At 47.2% G+C, this 15286-nt stretch overlaps 2 protein-coding genes across 2 annotated transcripts in view; one reads left to right on the forward strand and one right to left on the reverse strand.

Annotated features, from left to right (window-relative positions):
• LOC134294793 (transcription initiation factor TFIID subunit 9-like) overlaps positions 1 to 15286 on the forward strand; it is a 136851-nt gene that overhangs the window by 115718 nt on the left and 5847 nt on the right. The window lies entirely within an intron of this gene.
• Positions 1686 to 14684, reverse strand: LOC103281706 (borealin). Its single transcript, XM_062966522.1, has 9 exons — positions 14534 to 14684; positions 12197 to 12237; positions 11967 to 12042; positions 8218 to 8348; positions 7381 to 7451; positions 5268 to 5360; positions 4942 to 5068; positions 3163 to 3249; positions 1686 to 2426 (listed from the first exon to the last, which is right to left on the reverse strand). The coding sequence occupies exons 1-9, from the start codon at positions 14598 to 14600 to the stop codon at positions 2400 to 2402; spliced, it is 720 nt and encodes a 239-aa protein (XP_062822592.1). The 5' UTR covers positions 14601 to 14684; the 3' UTR covers positions 1686 to 2399.

Consider the following 15286-nt stretch of genomic DNA (forward strand, 5'->3'; position numbering starts at 1 on the left):
ATTTTAGGGAGTCATACATCTGGACACAGAGATTGACTTTCGTTTCTGATTCCCCAGAGAAGTGCTCTCTGGTGGGAAAACAAGGCCTATTTAGGTTCCTTGCTCCCGAAGGAATTTTGCGGAGTCAATTCGTCAGCTACCGGAGCAGCGTGTGTGGACAGCTACTCCTGCTCTCAAGCCTTTGTTCCTGTTCCAAGCCTTCGTTCTCAGCCTTGTTTTCTCCCCGGATCTTGCCTTGTTTCCTCGCCAAGTAATTACCACGGATTTTGTTCTTGGTCCTCGTTTCCTTGTTGCCTTGAATCAAGCTTTGTGTTCCAAGAATCAAGTTATTTTCCTAGCCTTGCTCAAGTTCATGGACTAAAAAGGACCTTGTCATCTCCCCTCACTTGCTTGGCAAGTGAGTGTTTCGGTTATTGGATTACAACTTTGGACCTTAATATTTCATATTGGACATTGCTTTTTTGGACTAATTTTGACCTTTCTTGAAAGGTCTACTTCTGGACTATTTCCTATACTTGTTTTTATTAACTTTATATATTTCCTTAATAAAGATATTAGATAGATTCTGGCCTCTGTGTAAGGTTATTGGTGCTCTGCAGCCTGGGTCGTGACAATAATTGAAACAGGATTAAATGCAAACAGTATTTTAGAACTCTTCAAAGCCATTAAAACATATTCAAAGTTAAAAACCACAGCACCCCGATTTATCTACCTGCCTACTCTATCTATCTCCCCTATCTATATCTAATCTATTCACTTATCGTATTTATATCCGGCCCTTCTCACCCTGAAGGGGACTCGGGGCAGAACACAGAACACATATACAGCAAACATTCAATGCCCATTATAACAATAACAAGACAGACAACAGCGATATATATATATAGGCTTTCCCATCTTTCGGCATCTTCGGAGGCTGTGCTCGGTTCTAGCCACCGGGGGTGCTGTTGCTCCATCTCCCTGCCAAAGAGCTTTCTTTGTAAACTTCCTTTTTCTGATCAAAATACAGAGCCGAAATAACCCTCTGCTTTAATGCTGTCCCTATTTATCTATTCACATTTGTTTTCAAACTGCTAGGTAGGCAGAAGCTGGGCTAAAGGTCCGGAGCTCAGCCTGACCCGGGCTTCTAACTGTCAACCTTTCAGTTGGCAAGATTTATTGCAGCTTGACGATTAACCTGATGTGCTAAAGCCCAGTCCAATATCTCTCTATCTATCTCTCCTACCTAAATATCTACCCCCACCCAACCTATCTATGTATCACCCCTATTACAAGTGTGCTCTTTATGCATACGAATATGTTGCCAGGTGAGGAAGGGCCAAGGTGAAAGGCCTAGGTGTTTTCTCCCAGGAGGAAAAGGGCTCCCGGGAAGCACGTGGCTCAGGTGAGGCACAGACAGAAGTCTTCTGGAAGGAAGGCAGTAACTGTGAATGTGGGATTTGTGTATTGGTAGTGTTTAAATGAAATTTGTGTCTAGCATGTATTGCATCATCCAGGAAATGCTATAGTGTGTAAAGAGTTAATTTGGTAAGAAGCTGTATTGACCTTGGATATGTGGCTGGAACCAGAGAGGAGTGTCCAGACTACAAGTGTGTTTGTATATTAGCTGATTGCATCAGATGAGATCTGGTTCTGCCTGCTGAGAAGATCTGTGCTGTTTGTCTAGATTGAAAGTCTTATGTCCATTACTCTGACAGTAACACTTTATTAAGGGAATTCCCATTCAGTTCTAAAAACATGGCAAACGGGAGACTTGCTAAAAGTGAGTGTTTCTATGCACAGGCACCAAAACAATAAAACAAGGGAAACAGGCAGGCCAGACAAACAACCAACCATGGGGAGGAGGGAGGGGGCGGTCCCCCACCCCACCAAAACAAGGGAAACCGTCAGGCCAGACAAACAACCAACCATGGGGAGGAGGGAGGGGGCGGTCCCCCACCCCACCAAAACAAGGGAAACCGTCAGGCCAGACAAACAACCAACCATGGGGAGGAGGGAGGGGGCGGTCCCCCACCCCACCCCACCAAAACAAGGGAAACCGTCAGGCCAGACAAACAACCAACCATGGGGAGGAGGGAGGGGGCGGTCCCCCACCCCACCAAAACAAGGGAAACCGTCAGGCCAGACAAACAACCAACCAACCATGGGGAGGGGGAAAGAAGGGCCGAGTGGCCCCTTGTTATTCTTGGTGGGAAAGGAAGGTCTAGAGGGACGCAGCCCGTCCCCATCTGGGGCCCTGCAAGTAAAAAACCATGCCTGGGGCCTCCATTTGTCCATTGTCTCCCCTGGTTCAAGTCCCAACGCAGAGGAGAGCCTGGTGGCCAAGGCCCCCTCCCCAAAAAACAATGGCCCTCCAAACAAGTCCCAAATGGCCGCTGGTCTTCAGCTGGGTGCCGGTGTTACTTGCACAAGCGCAGGACCTGGGCCTGGAGGGAGAGAAACAGAGCTTGGCTGAAGCAGCAACGCAAAGGATTAAATTAAAAACAAGGACAAACAGGCTGAGAGGTGGCTTTTGCCCCAGAGCTGGGACCACAATGAACTCTATGGTTTCACAATGATGTGGCATGAGGGGGGTTGTGCAAAAGCAGTCACAGCGTGGAAGGACGGGTGCTATGTAATTCTGCATATATAATGCGTTTTGGGGATGGCATTCAATTTTGTTGTACAATGTACAATTACTATAATAAAGCTATTCTATTCTAAAAGGGGGTTCAGCCCTAGATGGGACAGCTAACTGCCCAGTTGGAGTAAGGCACGCATGGGCCAACTTCGGCCCTCCCTCTGGCTGTTTTGGACTTCAACCCCCACAATTCCTAACAGCCTATCGCAATTGCCCATGCCTGGTGTAGTATCTGCTTTAAGCACCAAAGGAAGTATTCAGGTAGCCCTGAATGATGGCCAACTCAGAGCCCAGGGCAGGAAGTTTTATTATTATTATTATTGTATGACACAGCAAACAAAATAGATATGCTGGATTTCGTATTATTATTATTCGTATTATTATGTTTATGCCCTGCTTTTCTCTCAAGGAGGGGCCTAATGTCCCCCCCCCCCCTCAGCCATAAACAGAGATCTGCCAATGTTGTGAGAAACCAATACAAAGCAGGGGTGGGGGCACTTCTGGCCCCACAGAGAACACAGAAAGACGGGGACGCCTCTTACCGAGAGCTTCTTCATGCTCCCGAGAGCAGACGGGTTCAGGCGCAGGAGGTCCTTCTCCGTGAGGTTGCTGGCCTTGACACGGATGCTCTGCGGAGGGAGGGAGGGAGCAATGTGAGGCCAAGGGCAGCAGGCATCTCTTGGGAGGGCTTTGGAGAGAAAGGAGAAGGGTCCCTCCTTGCCCCGGGGTCACCTTGAAGACCCCCCTCCCCATGGCTTGGCACTGTGTGGACGGCAAGGAGCTGGAGAGACGGATGGTGGGCTTAGCAGAACCCTCCTTACGCTCCACTTCCAGAACCTTTAACTCTTGTGCCTTCAGAGCAGAGGTGGGACTCAGGTGGTCTTTCTGATGTCTGCATCAGAGGGGGCTGCAGGATGAACCCACCCCCCCAAAAACCCCCACCCTCCTGCCCAGCATCCAAGCAACGCTTTCTTCTCCCCACCTGACTTTCTGCCCAAGCCTGAGCCCACGTTCAGCCTGAAGAGGTCAAGTGAGGACCATATACAAGAACAAGACCAGTGTTTTTGGGGAGGCTGGAAGGTCTCTTGGTTTATGACCACCTGCTTCTTTTAGGGGGGGGGGGGGCAATGAAAAGGATGCTACACCTCTCCCTGCTGGGAAACCCACCCTCGTCTCCTGCTTTGCTTCTCTCTAAGACATTCATGATTGATGGTAGATATACAGGCATCCCTCTGGCTCTTTGTTTATGTGTGTGTGGGGCCCCGGAAATTGAGGATTTGTCTCACTTTTTGTTTTCCTGCCCTCTGTATTCTGAGCCAAGAACTAAAATTCTGGGACCTATTCTTTATCCTCTCCTAATGAATACGGTCAGAAAGGATTTTCTACCTTCTGTCCGACACTAACCCTGCAGTTACTCATAAGGTGGCCCTTTTTGCCCTGGCAGCTCGGAAAATCCGGGCAAAACTGATCTCCGATGTCGCGGTTGACTGTGCTGGGGATGCTTTTAACTAATAGTGGTTTTTATATCCAATGTGTTCCCTGCTTGGGTTTTAATAATGCTGTACTTACTTGGTTTTATCTTGTTTTTAATTATGTTGGTGCTAATCTATGAAATATGTAGTATTTGAAGGGCATATCCTGACATTGATATTTGCAGCATTTTAATGTTTTAATGATTTATATAGGGTTTTACTGGCATGTTTTATATTGTATTTGATGGTCTGGCTTTTGTGTATTGGTTTGTTTGTCTTGCATGCAAAAGACCTATGGTCTAAGAGCATTAAATAAATTTGAATATTATCTTTAAAAAAATATCTAAGACATTCATGTGAGCAACAGGTGCTTCCTTGGATTTTCCCTCTGTGCCCTGCAATGGGCTTCCTTCCTTCCTACCACTGTCCCCACTTCCCCCAAAGCCAGCGATGGACAGGGTAGATGTGGCCAAGATGTGGCCATTGACCAGCTCTAGTCTTGAGGACACCTTTGCCTCACCCCGCAAAGGCAGCACATCAAGCGTGGCCTTTGGCTAAAGCAATGAGTCGCTGCAGCAGCTTCAGGGATCGTGTATGTATACAACTTCTGCTATCCTGTCGTGGCTCATGGGAGGCTATCATGGACCCCCCCAATGCACCTCTCTATCCTGGGCCCTGGGAGTATACCTATTATTATGTTTATTTATACCCCACTCTTTCTTTCTCTCCACAAGGAGACCCAAAGTAGATCCACCCTGCTGTCTGTTGAGTTGCCTTGTCCCAGGACCCCTGCATGCTCCCCGCTGCCCTTCCCTCCCCCTTGACCCGGTGGTCCGACCTCTGCCTCACCTCCCCTTTGCCGATGGGAAGAGTGACAAAGACATCGCTGCTGCCGGCCAAGGGGCTGCCGTTGGCGGAGAAGCTGAAGACGGGTTCGTGGGAGGCGGGGGCCCGCAGCCCGGGGGTCTTGAAGATGCTGTGAAACAGAATGGGTGAGAATGAAAGCCGTTCCTCAAAGACAGGGGCCACTCCCTCCCCGGATTCATGCAAGGACCCTCAGGCGAGGGAGAGGGGGGGACCGGGCTCTGCTTGCAGGGGAGAAGGAGCCACACTGGCCTTGCTGTGGAGGGTGAAGGAGGGAGGGAAGGAAGGAAGGAAGGGGGGCCTCGGCTCACCTGGAATCAAACCTGGGGGCGAAACCCAGGGTGGTGGTGGCAGCACTGCGTCCGTTGGATGACACCGGTGTGGTCAGCTTGCCTTTGCTGGCCCTGCTGAAAACGGAAAAGAGCAGCCAGTCTGTAAACACAGCGTGAGGCCTATCTCCAGGCCTGGCCCTACAACTGGAACCTGCGGCCCCTGCAAGCCTGGCCAGTTGGGGAGCCCACCCGTAGAATCCTGGAATTGGGAGGGACCCCAAAGGCCATCCAGTCCAGCCCCTTCCTTCCTGCCAGGCAGAACACCATCAGATGGCCTCTCGACAGATGGCCATCCAGACTCTTACTTGCTCAGTCTCCCTTATCATAGAATCCTAGCATTGGAAGGGACCCCAAGGATAGCAAGAATGGCAACAATAAAACGGTTTCTGAAAACCTTTTTCTAAACTTTACTGGAACATTACCTTGCATCTTTCCTCTATCTACCTACCTACCTAGCACTGACTACACTGACCTCTGCTCTGCTATAGATGCCAAATATGTCAGAGTAATTTGCAGCGCAGCAGTAGTTGGATGGAATCAGTGGAACGCAGAACCAAGAGACATCAGAGACATTGATAAAACTATATACAAAGTTTTACTGAATTCAGCAATAATCAAGACAATGGACTTGCAGACAATGGACGAACACAGCATTTGACTCTCACTCTAGGCAGACAGCACTCGACTCATCTCAGAACTGAACGCAATCAGCAATGCACACACACTTGTGTCTGGACACTCCCTGGTTCCAGCCACACATCAAGATCATCACAGCTTCTTAGTAATTAATTCTTTCCAGACTATAGTACACTCTGGATGATGCAATCAGTATGCAATACAGGCAAGACACACATTTTCATTTAAACACTATCAATACACAATTCCACATTAACAAAATATGGCCCCATTACCTGCTCAAGTTGTCCTCAGAGGGAGAGCAAATGGCATGGGCAATGGAGTCTTACCAGTTCCCCCCGACAAATAATAAAGAAGGGTTGCCTCTGCTGAAAATCTCAAAAAGGGAGCAATAGTTCGCTTTTTAAAAACATCGCCGAGCCTATCTTTTCCCAATTCCTTCTCTCTTTCCTGTTGGAAAGAGCACCCTTCTCAAGCCTCCTCTATTTAATATTTTGTCTGTTTTATAATGTGTCGGTTCATTTCCTGAAGTGTAGGTCTTTTTTGTTTTGCAGTTTTCTTAGCTCTGTGTACTTAAAGCAGTGGGAGGGGCTACTGGTCATGTGACTGTTTAGAATGCAAGTTTAAAAGGACTGCAGTTGAGGAGTGACAGTCGATGCTCGAGTCTGTTAGAGTACAGAAGCCAGTGTTAGAAGTTAGAAGACAGTTGAGGCTTGGGTCTGTTAAGAAGCCAGTGTTAGGAGTTAGAAGACAGTTAAGGCTTGGGTCTGTTAAGAGTACAGAAGCTAGTGTTAGGAGTTAGAAGACAGTTGAGGCTTGGGTCTGTTAAGAGTACAGAAGCCAGCGTTAGGAGTTAGAAGACAGTTGAGGCTTGGGTCTGTTAGAGTACAGAAGCCAGCGTTAGGAGTTAGATGATAGTTGAGGCTTGGGTCTGTTAAGAAGCCAGTGTTAGGAGTTAGATGACAGTTGAGGCTTGAGTTGCTTGGAAGTAGACTGTTATGAAAGAGAGCTGTACAAAGCAATATAGCTTTGAAGAGACTGTTAATGATTATAAGTTAAAGATAGGAACAGAAATGTTTTAAAGCTTAACCTGGCAACAAACATATCTGTATATTTAAATACATGAAGTTGTGAGTTAAACATGTTACTTTAAAGAAGTCTACTTGAATCTTTGTCTGCTGAGAACGTCGAACAGCAACAAGATATTTCTGTGCCCAGTGATCTTCCATTACCCAATAAACTAAAGGAACACCTCTGAAACCCTGCTACCCATTCGGTTGTGATCCTCCCTGTGCTTCCAGGTCATTCTGATCATCGCCTTTCACTCACTTTGCCTGGCAATGCTCACTTTTCCAAATTCCTTCGCTCTTTCCCCTCCCCTCTTTATTCCATTCTCCAGACTGTATTCTTATAACATTCCCACTTGTAAAACCTTATTTTCTTTGCTGTGTGTTACCTTTGGTTCAGGCGGGAGGAGGGTGGGCGGCACTTCCTGGCCGTGGGGGGCTTCCGTGTCGACCGCTTTCCCTGGAACAGAGGAAGAGAAGCAGCACACTGAGCTCTTCTCTTACCTGGGGGCCCTGCACCACCACCTCATTCAGTTCAATGCCGTTAAAACTGCATTCTGGATCTGTGTCATATAGCAAACGTAAACAGGGCCTGGGGCGGCGCAAGGCGGTGAGTCAAGTGTTGGGTCAGATGCCAGGAGACTGGGCTTTCGGCCACGGAAACCCAATGGGTGGCTTTTGGGAAAGTCACACACTCTCAGCCTTGGAGGAACAAGGCAAAGGCAACCCCCCCCCCCCCTGAACAAATGCTGCTGGGTTTGATTGGTTTGCCTTAGAATTTTTTTACTGATGTTGAAGTTTTATTGATGCGATTTTGTTTTATTGTCTTACTACTGTTATTGTATTGTTGTGTGGGGCATGGCCCCATGTAAGCCACTCCGAGTCCCTTCGGGGAGATGGGGCGGGGTATAAACATAAAGTTATTATTATAGAATTGCCATACGTCAAAAATGACTTCAAAAGCAGACTTTGTCTCTTGGCTGCCTTGAGATCTCAGGATGATCAAAGAATAATGATTCCCATATGGAGGAGGGAAGGAGGACGAGTTGCTCTTTCCCGTTTGCCGATACTGGAGACTCAAGGCAGCCCATCACAATGACAAGTTGCACGGTCAAAATGCTGTAAAAACACTGACCCAGACATACTAATAGGAACTTAGTATGCCATTATGAGCATGTCCCATGCCTATGCGAATGCCTATGAGACACAGCAGCAGAGGGTCTTACCGTGGGCGGCTTCTGCTCCGGAGGGAGGGGGATCGGGGCCTCGTCCTCCTGCCGGGACCTCTTCCTCAAGGGCAGGACGGGGCCCTCCGCCTCCTCCTCTATGCTCTCGATGGGCAGCTTGGCCTTTGCAGCTGGAAGGCAAAGAGACGGGCGCATAAGAACGCACATAGGAATGCACAGAGCCATTGGCAAGGGATGCGGGAGGGAGACGGAGGAGGAAGCACAAGGGTCAGGTCCGAGTCTCTGACTGGGACTCAACAGAGCCAGGAAAAGAGTCCAGCTGAACATTAGGAAGAGCTTCCAGATAGTCAGAGCTGTTTAATAACTTTGAATCTGGTGGAGGCTGAATGGCCATCTGTCCAGAGAGATCGGATTGTGCTTTCTTGTCTGGCAGAAGGGAGTTGGACTGGATGGCCCTTGGGGGTCCCTTCCAATTTGAGGATTCTATTATTATATTATTTATTTCAATTTCAATTATTTCAATTATTTATACCTCGCCCTTCTCACCCGGGGGGACTCAAAGACATAGTATGACACTGCAAACGAGATCTATGTGCTGGATTTTGTATCACAAAATCACAAGTCGAACATTTCCCAAGTGTTTAAGATTGTGTGGTGTATATTATTATTATTTGAAACACAAGATTGAGTCCACAGCAGACACTCTGCTGGCTGTTGTATTGGATCACATTTTGAACCCTTCCCAAGTGTCCTGTGTGATGTATCGGCGAATAATGCGTGCAGATCCCAGTCAGGTGGCCTTCTGAAGCTGGCAGGTGGGGATTTGGTCAGTGCCGATTGTGTTCAAGTGCAGGCCAAGGTCTTTAGGCACTGCACCCAGTGTGCCCATCACCACTGGGACCACAATGACTGGCTTGTGCCAGTCTTTGCAATTTGAGCTTTAAATCCTCATAGCGTGTCAGCCTTTCCAATTGTTTTTCTTAATCCTGCTGTCCCCTGGGATTGCAACATCGACAATCCATACTTTATTATTATTTTATTATGACACAGCAAACAAGATAGATATGCTGGATTTCGTATCACAAAATCACAAGTCAAACACTTCCCAAGTGTCTAGGACTGTGTGATGCATTTTCGGATGATTGCAGTTGGCAGATCGTGATTTTGTCAATGTCTATTGTTTCCAAATGCCGGCTGAGATCTTTTGGCACGGCACCCAATGTGCCCATCACCACCAGGACCACCTGCACCGGTTTCTGCCAGAGTCTTTGAAGTTCAATCTTGAGGTCCTGATAGCGGCTGAGTTTTTCCTGTTGTTTTTCGTCAATGCGACTGTCACTTGGGATTGCAACATCAATGATCCAAACCTTTTTCCTTTCCACAACCGTGATGTCTGGTGTGTTATTATTATTATTAGCAGAATCTGGATGGCTATCTGCTGGGAGGGATCTGATTGTGCTTTTATGCCTGGGGGAAGGAAAGGGAGTTGGATTGAGTGGCCTAAGAGGTCTATTCCAACTCTAGGATGCTATAGCCCTATTTCCCCGTGAGTCCGCTAATGTCTATGCGGCTGGATGGCCATCTGTTGGGAGGGCTTGGATGGTACCTTCCCAAAAGGGGTTGGACTGGATGGAGCTTTGGAGGTCCCTCCTAACTCTAGTATTCAAGGATCTCTCGCCATCGAGGATTAATCATTGTAGGTTTGATCTATCTGCCCACTCAACAATAGGATGCCAGGCCACTATTACTTATTACTTTGCACTTTATTGAATATTTTAGCTCTGAAACTACCTCTCCCATGTGAAGTTTTCTGCATTTTGGCCCAGATCCATGTTTTAGCCTCCCGTTTTTAACATTTTATGTTGTATGCTGACTTTTATGACTGTTTTACTGATGTTGATGTTTTATTGATGCGATTTTGTTTTATTGTCTTATTACTGTTATTGTATTGTTGTGTCGGGCATGGCCCCATGTAAGCCGCTCCGAGTCCCTTCGGGGAGATGTGTCGCGGGGTATAAAAATAAAGTTATTATTATTATTATTATTATTATTATTATCCAGTCGCCAAGTAGGATAGTGATGCCTTACTCTTTCAGAAGACAGGCGAGGGACATAGTTATCGGACTTCTGGCCTGCATCCTTCGCATGTAATTGCTGTCAGGCCCAACAACACAGATATACACGCCTACGCTTCCCTAGAATGTAGAGAAGCCCTATACTAGGCCCACCTTTCCTGTGTTTGACTCCCTTATAACTCCTTTGCTTTTGCCCATTAAACTGCTCTGTTTCCCCTATTTTTTATTTATTTATATATTTATTTATTTTTCGAACTTATATGCCGCCACTCCCCTAGGGTTCAGAGCGGCTTACAAGAACCGGCTAAAATCAACAATTTAAAAACATCTTAAAAACATCTTTAAAAAACATCGTAAACAAAACATCTATTTGTTCATCATCACAGGGCAGAGACTGAATATGGACAGGATTAAAATAAGCATCACGTGCCATTTAAATACATTGACCGTGGGCAGAGCATTCCCTCTCCCTTGAGCTCGGTCATTAATCAAAATAAACGCTGATCAGAAATTAGAAGAAGCTGGAAGAGCAGCAACAAAGAAATCAGGTGAGATCTTGCAGTTTAAAGACCTGCCGCTAAATATCAAAGCCAAGATCTTTGCAGCCCAGCAATCCCACTTCCAATGTATGGCTATGAAAGGTTGATAATGAAGAAAGCAAGGAAGGAAGGAAAGAAGCTAGGTTGGCATTCAACAGGGAGAGCCCTAGAGAAAATAACAACTTCATTGTCATTGTACATCACACAACGAAATTAAATGCCATTCCCAATACGCATTATATATATAGAATTACAAAAACAGAACACCCATCCTCCCATATTCTGATCACTATTGAACAACTCCTTGTGCCACATCAGTGTGAAACTCCAGTAGTCTTTCACTTATCCAACGTTCTGGATTATCCAACACAGTTTGCCTCCCGCCTGGATCCACAGCTGTTTCTCTAGGCAAGAAGGATTGAACTTTTTATGGATTTAATTTCTGACAATGTTGTTACTGTAAGTTCATTTTATGAAATTCTATCTTTATTTGTAGTCAATTTGCTAGTAGCCAATGTGTTTTTAGTCAATGTTTTTAATACATTGCGATGTTTTGGGGCTAAATTCATAAATACAGTAATTACTACATAATGTCACCAAGTATTGAACTGCCTTTTCTGTCAATTTGTTGTAATACATGATGTTTTGGGGCTTCATTTGTAAAATCATAATGTAATTTGATGTTTAATAGGCTTTTCCTTAATACCTCCTTATTATCCAACGTTCTGCCAGCCCGTTTATGTTGGAGAAGTGATAATTTAATAATTTAAATTTAAAAGAAGACGACTATCCAGGCCGAGATGATTCCTTCAGAATATTCTGAGCTTTCTTAAGTCAGTGGGAATGATAATGTTCTTCCACAATGGGAAAAAGGAGGGCAACTCTAATCATTCTCTGGGCAGGAGTGGCAATTCACCCTCTGGCCTGCCTTCCTCTCTATAGCCGCTGTGCAATTAGCAAACCATACGCAAGAGATGCAATAGGTTAGAACACTCTCTAAAGTACCGCAGGGGAAAGTTACCAGCAGTTCTTCATCCAATGGTTGGGTTGCATGACCTGGGCAGGGCAGGTGACCACAAGGCAGCTCCTGGAGGCGCCACTCTCTGGCTGGACAGGAAAGCAGAGCTGCCTTGACCACTGACCCCCACCCCCCTTTCAGGGGCTGCAAACCCACCTTTTCGGACAGTTCGGACGGGGGTCCGCAAAGCCTTGGAGGCCATCTCGTTGATTTCCTGGACGTCCGTTCCCTCCTGAAAGGGAAAGAGATGGCAGGGGTGAAGAGGCCTCCTCCTGAGCCCTCCGGCCTCCTCCGTCACTTTCGGGGCTGAGAAGAGCAAACCTGCAAAAAGTGTGTGTGTGGGGGGCAACTGACATGGGATGGAGGAATGAAGAGGCGCTACCTACCAAGGCAAGCTGCTCTAGGACTGCCGGGTCTTCTCCGAGGGCTGGGGGAGGAAAGGAAACCATCAGAAACAGCCTCCCACTCAGCACAGCCAAGGGACGATGGTAGCTGTAGTCCCAACACACAGGATTGCAAGACCCCTTCCCTTGGGCCAGAGAAAGGCTGGCACGTGGCGGAGGCCACACTCTTATTTGACTGTACATTGTCTCAGCTGCCCCTTCCTCTGTTAAGAGGGCTCTGGTGGCAGAATGGAAGGCCCCTGGGGGCCCCTTTCAAGTTCCGGAATGGTAAGATTTCAGGCCCAAGAGAAGAAGCCTCTCTTCTGAATAGGATGTCATCCTCCAGGTCATTTCCTGTATTTAAAAAGCAGCCCAAGAAGTCCAGGAAAATTGCCCCCTGCTTTAGAAGAAACTTGACAGGGGGTTTATGCAATAATCAAACAACCGATCGTGTGGAAGGGACGCTAATGACTCCAGTGATAGACCCAGATACCCACAGATAGGCATCATGGACCAGAATGCACAGAGACAGTTGTTGTTCCTTAAACTATGCAGGAAGGCTTTTTCACTTCACTTCACTTTATTTCTTAATTAGTCGCTGTCCACCAGAGTGCTCCGAGCAACTTACAATTTAAAATATCATTCCACAATATAAAATATTCAACATAAAAACATTCAACAGTGACTATTTGGCAAATTAGATCCGATTACTTAAATGCACAACCAAACAGCCAAGTCTTAAGTGCTTTGACAAAAGATTGCAACTCCGACATTGCTCTAATATATGGAGGCAATGAGTTCCACAGCCTTGTAGCTTCCAGGTGTACCTCCCTTTTCTGTTCTTTGATTAGATACACACACACACACACAGAACATATACTAGGCAACATCAAACTTTGGCCCTCCCTCTAGGTGTTTTGGACTTCAACTCCCACAATTCCTAACAGATGGTGGGAGGAGGGGTAAAGTTTGCGCATGCCTGGTATATACAGTATACAGCATTCGCTCGTTACTTCGCAGTTCACTGTTTCCCGGACTTGCTGTTTCGCAGGGAAATGATTTATTTGCCCCATTGCGGCTTCTCTTCCTCAGGGCTGCCCCCTTGCTCCGTGCCTGCCTCTGCTCCTGCAGCCAGGGAAGAAGGAACGCCACTTCACCCGGTGAGTGAGTGAGCAAACGGGGGAGGGAGGGAGGGTGGGTGGGTAAGAGTGAGGTTGGACGGCAGAAGCAGAAGCCTGGAAGAGGCAGCCAGGCCCCTGCTTTTGCCGCTGCTCCAGCCAGGAAACGTGGAGGACTAGGAAGAGGGAATGGAGCCCTCCTTGAGTTCTGCCCCCTACACATTTCCCAGCTTGGACCGGCTGGAGTGGCGGAAGAAGCAGGAGCCTGGCCCTCTTCCAGGCTGCTGCTTCTGCCGCCCACCCTCACTCTCTTACCCACCCTCCCTCGCTTGCTCACTCACTCACCGGGCTGAGCGGCATTCCTTCTTCCCTGGCTGGGGGAGCAGAGGCAGCCAAGGCAACATGGTGCGCATGGAGCAACGTGCCCGCCGGTGCTGCTAAGGAAGGCTTCACTGGTTCTCCAGGGCTTGCAAGGGGGAGAAAGGCCACCCAACTCTTAAAATGATGTATAAATATTAAAATAATAATAGTGTCCCTACATCCTGGATTTTCACTTATCGTGGGTGGTCCTGGAACGTAACACCGCGATAAGTGGGGGAACCATATAATTATTTATTTATTTACAGCATTTATATTCCGCCCTTCTTTCTCACCCTGAAGGGGACTCAGGGCAGATCACATTACACATATAGGCAAACGTTCAATGCCTTTTACCATAGAACAAAGACAAACAAACATAGGCTCCGAGCCGGGCCTTGAACTCATGACCTCCTGGTCAGAGTGATTCATTGCAGTGATTGACTGCAGCTGCTCTCCAGCCTGCGCCACAGCCCGAGCCCATACAAGGCATACAAACTTTACAATTTCTCTCTCTACTCCAGCAGCAACTCTCTCCAACACCCACCATCTCATCCTCATCGAAACTCATTTAGGGGAACACAACTTTTATTTCTCTCCCACTGTGTCAGCCTCCACACTCTGATTACATTGACACAGGACATTCACATGTAGTTGGGGCTGAGGTATTAACCCTGTTGTCACTTAAGATACGCCGGGTAATTTACAAGTCCCAACACAAGCCAGGAAAGGAATGTCTTTCCTGCTCACCCACCGCCCCCTCCAAGTGCCATTCCGCTCACTCAAGGTCTAAGGCGACCCTAAGCAAAGGTGTGCTTTGCGGCCAGTGTGGGTCCCAAAGGGGCCGGTCCCTAGAGGTACGTACCGCAGTAGCTGATCCAGTTCATCTCTCTGAGGGCGGTGGGCAGGCGCAGGATCTCCTGGTCGAACATGGTGCTTATATTCTCCTGTACGTTCTTAAGGTCCGCCCTGAGTTTCTCAACGCGTCTTTTGACTTTGGGAAGGAAGCAAAAAGAGACCTAAATATCAACAGGGGACATGAAACTGTTGTATCTAGAGCTTATGCCTGCTCTAGAGGGACACACATACACGATTTAAAGGAGACATTTGTTAGAAGAAAGCTTAAGTACATTGAACCTAGACTGACATTAGAACAAAGGACCAAGATGCGTAATGGATGAGCCAATAAACAGTTCAGGTGTTTTGTTTTTGTCCTGAATGAGAGTTTGCATGTAGGACCTTTCATTAGACCAGGACCAGTGTCATTGCGCAGTTCTGACCGCAAAAGCCATGCGGAGGTTGTGTCCGCTGCATGCAAAGGCACCAAAAACTATCTGCACCACAGCAAGACTTAGCAAACGGCCAGGCTGCCTAGAATCCTGACTCCCTGCCCACTCGTTTGTTTATAAAACAACCTGTAAAGTTGATGCATTCAACATTACAAGCATCAAAAACTCGTTGAAAGGCAAACCTTAAAACAGGTTAACAAGCCCACCCCCCAGTCCTGTTTCTAAACACCTGACGGCATAAACATGCTTTGATGTTAGAGAGGAAAAGTAGGAGATATAAATACAAATAAGGCCAACACACATTTGGGTGCCTCCAATGGTATACTTAT

The sequence above is a fragment of the Anolis carolinensis genome, unplaced genomic scaffold, assembly GCF_035594765.1.
Source record: "Anolis carolinensis isolate JA03-04 unplaced genomic scaffold, rAnoCar3.1.pri scaffold_23, whole genome shotgun sequence".
Lineage (NCBI taxonomy): Eukaryota > Metazoa > Chordata > Lepidosauria > Squamata > Dactyloidae > Anolis > Anolis carolinensis.